The 6,902-nt window shown below is 32.1% G+C and overlaps 1 protein-coding gene across 6 annotated transcripts; it reads right to left on the bottom strand.

Annotated features, from left to right (window-relative positions):
* Nucleotides 1-638: 638 nt before the first annotated feature.
* Nucleotides 639-4,673, bottom strand: LOC8283683 (transcription factor ABORTED MICROSPORES). Of its 6 annotated transcripts, none has more exons than XM_048377630.1 (10): nucleotides 4,659-4,673; nucleotides 4,220-4,261; nucleotides 3,920-4,051; nucleotides 3,399-3,635; nucleotides 3,232-3,301; nucleotides 2,625-2,693; nucleotides 1,757-2,467; nucleotides 1,399-1,665; nucleotides 1,111-1,287; nucleotides 639-1,007 (listed from the first exon to the last, which is right to left on the bottom strand). In XM_048377630.1, exons 3-10 carry the CDS (start codon nucleotides 4,036-4,038, stop codon nucleotides 906-908), a joined length of 1,752 nt encoding a protein of 583 aa, XP_048233587.1. In that variant the 5' UTR covers nucleotides 4,039-4,051; nucleotides 4,220-4,261; nucleotides 4,659-4,673; the 3' UTR covers nucleotides 639-905. The 6 variants fall into 6 exon arrangements, with proteins under 6 accessions (XP_048233587.1, XP_048233586.1, XP_048233585.1 ...); XM_048377629.1 differs by lacking the exon at nucleotides 4,659-4,673 and adding an exon at nucleotides 4,480-4,600; XM_048377628.1 differs by lacking the exon at nucleotides 4,659-4,673 and having other exon boundaries at nucleotides 4,220-4,615.
* Nucleotides 4,674-6,902: the final 2,229 nt, after the last annotated feature.

Genomic DNA, 6,902 nt, shown 5'->3' on the forward strand with positions numbered 1-6,902 from the left:
GTTATCCACGGGTTATTTGAAATCCTATGAATATAGAAGTAAACTTAATATTTATTACCATACATCCTTTGTAGCATAGATATAATACTATCCTACCCATTCCATACCCATTGCCACCCCTAATTACTCTAGCTTTTATAGCTATTAGAGACACACATGTACACTGTAAATCCAAATTATTGCAATATATTAAGAAAAAAAAACCTCTCACCTATTATTTGACCAGTTATGAAATATTACTATCAAATTAGTGGTCGGGTTTTATATTTAAATCTTTGTTTAGCATTAATGGGTGAATGATTTGAAAGAATTTATGAAGTTTACCTAATAGAGCGCATACAAGGAACTTATAATCATTTATTCCTGACTGCAACAAATATTTTCCATTTACTTGTCGATTCCTAAAGTAATATCAAACAGTCTAAATCTGAAATTCCCTACTTCAGACAAGCTTTCTTCCACCATATGACTCCGAAACCAGACATGGACATTATTTGCCCAAACATATGAAACATTTGGATTTGATGTCCGGATTGCCCTTGATTTTTTAAGTTACGCATTTTTCAGTGCAAATCTAGTTTTGGACCAAATCATTTTTCCTGAAATTATGTGTATTACTAAGCACATGCACTAGGTCGTATTAGCAAGCTCCAAGAAGCATAAAGCTTTAGATTACGCATTCAGCAAGTATGACAGAAGGCAGAAGATAATACAAGTTAATTAAAGTGTCAATATAACAATTCTCAGGAGAATAATGCCACATAAAGTTAATTGTCCTGAGATATATATGTATTTGCTCAACTATGAAGGTGGTGGAGATGGTGGTGATTGGAATTGACATGGCCATTGTGCATGTGGTGGTGGTGATGGTGGTGATGATGATAGTCCATGGCACTACCGTTCTCTCAAGTTTTTGCCATTTCAGGCCATCCGCTTGGTGCGTCTCTTGTCAGCTCTAGCAAAGACTCCCTTACATAATCTGCTTGCACCATTTCGCTATCCTTTTTCTATCATTTTAAGTTAAAAATTACCATTTCGGGTTATATACATGCGTCTCCACCAACTTATATCAGCTTCCAAGACAATGATTAAATAGGTTGAAGATATTACCTCAACTTTGAAAACATTTGAGACAAGGCCTCTAAAGCTGGTTACATTGGCATTGGTAACTTCTAACCCAAGACAATCCAAAGCCTCCATCAGTTTCATAAATCGTCCTGCCTTATGCTCACAAAATACCTTTACAAAGAACTCATTTCCATCTATTTGAGCTACGTCCACTTGGACCTATACAATCATTTCAAATGATCAACCGAAACTAATTTCCATATAAAGAAAGCATATATCAGTTATTAATTAACTTAATTATGCTATCACATATACTACAGTCGAAAGTACCTCCATCTGCTGTCCCTTGTCATGACTAGTTTCTGACTTGTGATTAAGTTTGGAGCAGCTAACTACTTCTGATGATCCTACATGAAATCCATTTACAATACCTCCATCTTGATTCAAAGTTTCTTGTGGGATATTATTATGGATGCCATTTTTAACACCCTGATCGTCATCTGAATGCTCTTCAAGCTCATTTTCAAGTTCTTTAGCTTGCTTCTGCAACTCCTTCACAAATTCAATTGCATCTCCAAGTATGGATACCTTATTTAGCTGATGAAATCAAGAAAAGAATTTCAAACATTAATGCAAGACTCTAACAGAGATATTCATGTAAATGTAATACATCAAGAATGATAAATACATTTGAAATTTTGGGAACCAAGGCCCTTAAATCATATAGCCTGTCATTAAGCATTTTCCTTCTCCTCCTCTCAGCCTTAAGATCTTTAGCTGGAGGACCTCTTCCAGTTCTTCTCCTATACTTCGCGTCATTCTCATCATCCATCTGATTACTGCAGTCAGAGACGGAGTCCGATATCCCATTCTCGTGTTTGATCGAGTCATTATCATTATTAGCTTGCTGCTCCTTTTTTCCTGATGAAGGTCCCATAAACTTCATGTGCATGTTTTCTGTATTAGTAGTCATCATCATGATCTTGTGCAATGCAGCTGCATCCATTTGATCTTGGAGACCATTAGAAGAATTCGTTGCAGCTTCTTCAAAGAAGATATGATCATTACTTTTAGTTTTGTTATCCCGATCATTGCTATAATGAAATTGCTGCAAGAAATTCATTGGAGGACTACAAAGACGAATTCGATCAGCGGAGATATCATATGGAAGATTCAGATTCTTATTTGGTGCCTGCTGGAATTGATTCTTATTTGTATGATCCTTTTCTTCCATATTGTCATGATCGGCTAGATATGCTTTTGATTGTTCTTCTCCAATCATCTTCATATTAACCACGAAACCTGTATCGATGTTGGTTGAACTTATCATGGCTTCTTGCTTCATTAAAATGGTACATTGAGTTGTTACAATATCTATAGCATGTTGATCTTCAGACACCTGTAAAGTCATTAAATGCTTAAGCAATTATTAGCTTTTCCAATACAAATTATAGCAGTATGAAAAGATAATTCTCTTAGAATCAAAGAAGAGAACAATGCCACTCTGGTTTGGTCATGCAGATGGCAGGTGGAGATGAGAGGAAACACTTATTTACTTGTTTAGTAACAAACAACTCTAGTAGTCCCCCTGGCACTGGTATCAAAGCCCTAGTTCCAACTGTTCCCTGTGAAAGTAAGCGGAATGTAAATTCTTAATTAGTTTTACATATAGATTTGAACTAGTTGATGGTCTCTTTTAATTTATTAGAAATAAATGAAATTATTACTCACATTTAAATCTGAGTTATTAGAAACGTTTATCCATCTAGTTTTACAAATAAATTTAAACTAGTTGATGATCTCTTTTAATTATTAGAAATAAATGAAATTATTACTCACATTTAAATCTGAGTTATTAGAAACGTTTATCCATCTAGTTTTACAAATAAATTTAAACTAGTTGATGATCTCTTTTAATTATTAGAAATAAATGAAATTATTACTCACGTTTAAATCCGAGTTATTAGAAACATTTATCCATCTAGTTTTACAAATAAATTTAAACTAGTTGATGGTCTCTTTTAATTATTAGAAATAAATAAAATTATTACTCATATTTAAATCCGAGTTATTAGGAACGTTTATCTATCTAGTTTTACAAATAGATTTAAACTAGTTGATGGTTTCTTTTAATTATTAGAAATAAATAAAAAAATTGCTCACATTTAAATCCGAATTATTAGAAAAATTTATCCATCTGGACTCGTTTGATATCAAGGCCTGTGCATGAATCCTGTGTATAAAAGCTCAAGTTATGAAAACTAAAACCTTCGTTTGACATAGAGATGATATTACTGGAAAATGAATGAAAATGAAATGATAATAAGTACCCAGACTCCAGGGGCATTGAAGAAGGAAGTCGGGCAAGAAGATCACAATATTTAGTTCTTGGGTGCTGAAAGATGATATCCCTGCAAGTAAGGACAGAAGAAACAGGAAACTGAAGTTCCTCTCCACCATTAACTTGCGTGTTCTCAGTCCCGCCACAGCAACAGTCCATCCAATCAGGAAACCTATGAATCTCAAACCTCACATTCTTCTTACGGCTAGATCCAATCTCCTGGTCCCTGCGGAAAGGAAAAAGAATTTCACCTCCTTCGTTTCGGGAAGGGAGGGTTAGGAAAATCCTATTGATTGCAGCTTTCTCCAGACCTTCAGGAAAAGCATGAAAAAAAAGGCTCGAATGGTACGATCCCTCCGTCGCCCACAAAAAACACATAAAGAAAGAGTTATTGTAATAGTTCAAACCCTGACAGCTATCGTACTATTCTTTAATTAAGAATTTCCAGCGTATCAAAAAGAAAGAGAAAGATTGAACAGATAGAGAGAATTGAATGAAGTTTCTGTTAACCTTTGGTCGTCACTCAATTTCCAAGGAACACAATAGTCCCATCCTTTGAATCCAACATGAGGCCTCAGTCTCTCCATGATATTTCGAAACAAGTTCATGATATTTCGAAACAAGTTCATGATGTAATTATACCTGCAAATAAATTCATCAGAAACTTGAACTTTCACATGGCTATTGCCAAAAATAAATACGCACTGAATCACATCACAAACACTAAAACAGTTATCCGAAACATACTAAAGAGATCACACACTTTATCTAGCTCAGTCACAAGAACCCAAAGAACGAAAGAAAAGAAACCTGGCTAATAATGGTATATATCTCCTCTTAGCTTCAAAATCTCTGTTTGCCAAGAAAGAAACAAAAGAGAAAAACACTTCAAATGATAGTTATGGTTAACTGCATCACTCTTGGCACATGAAGCTTTAAGAAAAAGAAAAAAAAAAAAACAGATTTTATATCTTCTTTAGGGGGCTTCCTCAAACAAAGAAAATAAAGAAATAGCATAACAAGATTAACCCTCCTCCTTATATATCATTCCCAGAAAACGTTTATTCTACTTTATTATATCTGGAACTTTGGCTGTTGCTTTGGTAGGTGAACTGCAGAGCTTGCATGAGGAAGATATAAACCTTTTTATCGTTTTCTATTTTCTTGAAAATTAAGCAATAGACTAAGCTATGCTAATTGTAAAAGAAGTGCATGCCTAAACTTGGTATTGCAAAGAGGATTTATTAACCTAGGACCATTAGATCAATTGGTTGAGGGTACCCATCAACGGTCCAAAATGTGTCATGTGAATTGACAAAGTAACTAGTAGGTATGTGTAACTAGAATATTTGGGTATATAATATTTGGCTTGTATGATGGCAGGAGCATATTGCATGAGCTAAGATGGCGTACAAAACCCTAACTACCTTATAATATGTAAGGACTTTGATTCGTTTTGGTTAAGTATTCTTTCGTGTCTCAACTACTCTATCAACCTTTGGAACAAAAAATGACTACTCAAAAAGTTTTATACAACATTTTTGAAGTAATTTGGTTGTCTCCCATTTTGGTGTTATGCTAACTATCTCTTCTTCTTTTATTCATTAGCTCTCTTTCTCTTTTCTTTTTAGCACGTACGTCATTTGGATTCTATGACTCACCTCTTACTAAGGATACAATCTTCTAATAACAACTCCATATGTTTATGCCTTCAAATTCAAATAACTCCTTATCTATGTACTATAATCAACCAAGTATATATTTCGATATTATATAATTGAGATTATTTAATCTTTAAAATTAATAAAAATATAATATTTATTTATTAATTTATTATACAGATAAAAATATATACTCGAAAAAAAAAAGAATTTCTAATTTTGAAATCAAAGCAAAAACCAACGCTTGCTGAAATAGCATAAAAAATTTATTCAAAATAAATATGCACTATTTAAAGTTTAAAAAAATAAACTATTTTTAGACATGTCCGGTGACTCAAACGTTATACTCATATGTTGATTACTACTTATTACTTCAATTATAAATTTTTTAATTTTAAAAAATTGAAACTATAATTTTTTATTTTAAAAAAGTTATTGTATAAATTTTGATTAATTAATAATATATTTAATATGTAAAATAACAACTAAATAAATGAGGCAACTAATAACATCTTACGTGATTAAATATTTTTGGCATAAATATTATCTTTTCATACTATACTCGTTCAGCTTGATTTATAAAATTAATTACTTTTCATAATTTCTTTACATCTATATCGGGAATATCCAATATTAATTTTTGTATTCTCATATATCAAATTCTCATTTATACTTCCAAAATTAAATATCCCATGTTGTTTATCCACATATTATACGATATTTTATTATATTTAATTATAAATATCTTAAAATCAAAAATTAGAATTGCATTTTTCTATCTCTTAAGAAAATATAAAATTTATTTAACAAATTGAATACACATAATGAAAATTTTAATTAATGACGTAATTTAAAATATTATATCAAATCTAGTAACTTGGTATTCTTTTTATATATATTCTTCCCTTTGGTATTCTTTTTTATATATATTCTTCCCTTTTAAATTAGATAGATTCATATCCGAAAGAGGTTTACAATAAGTTCTTTCAAAATTCACTATTTATCCATCTCTTAGAAGTGTTTCAGAAATGTATGTGATTGCATAAATAGCTCTATGAATGAATGGATCAAATTGAATTCATAAATGGAAAGATTTGTATAAGTTATATCTTATCAGGATTTTCCGTTGTACGGATTTTTTTGAAATGAAGTCATAGACACATAGATTCAGAGTCAGACTACTCATCCATAAACTGGTTACAGGTACAAATAATATAAAGAAGTTTAACCAACATTTATAGGAAAAAAGCAATTTCAAAAATTTGAGATCAAAAGCAGTTAGCGGTGACTATTGAATAAGTTTCTTCAATTTGAGTTAGGTTATATATATATATATATATATATATGGCCCTAATTGGTATATGAGACATACTGCTATGTTGACATGAAATACTTTTTAGGCTATTAATGACAAAAAATTTGTTATTTCCTTAACCAGAGATAATAAAACTCATTTAGAGGAAGAAAAAGAAATTAAAACTAAACAGCCTCCTAACCCAGCTAATTTTGGATAAAAGAATTACAGCACAAATAATCATCAATCAAAGCCTGTTTGGCTAAACTATGCGCTGCACCATTCAAGGATCTGGTAAGCTAACAAAAAGGAACTAATAAAAAGTGATCAAGCAAAAGTTTTAGCGTCTTGGATAATAATTTTAGCATCAAACTCAATAGCAGCTTGCAAGTTCATGGCTTTCACAACCTGGAGTGCGTCTCCTTCAAAAATTTACTCTGAGGCCGAACTTGAGGGCAGTGCAGCTCCAGAGCTAAGCTTTTTCTTACTGGAAACACCTACCAGGTGGAGGAGTTCTCAATACCCTAACCTCTGCAGC

Source organism: Ricinus communis, chromosome 8 (genome assembly GCF_019578655.1).
Source record: "Ricinus communis isolate WT05 ecotype wild-type chromosome 8, ASM1957865v1, whole genome shotgun sequence".
Lineage (NCBI taxonomy): Eukaryota > Viridiplantae > Streptophyta > Magnoliopsida > Malpighiales > Euphorbiaceae > Ricinus > Ricinus communis.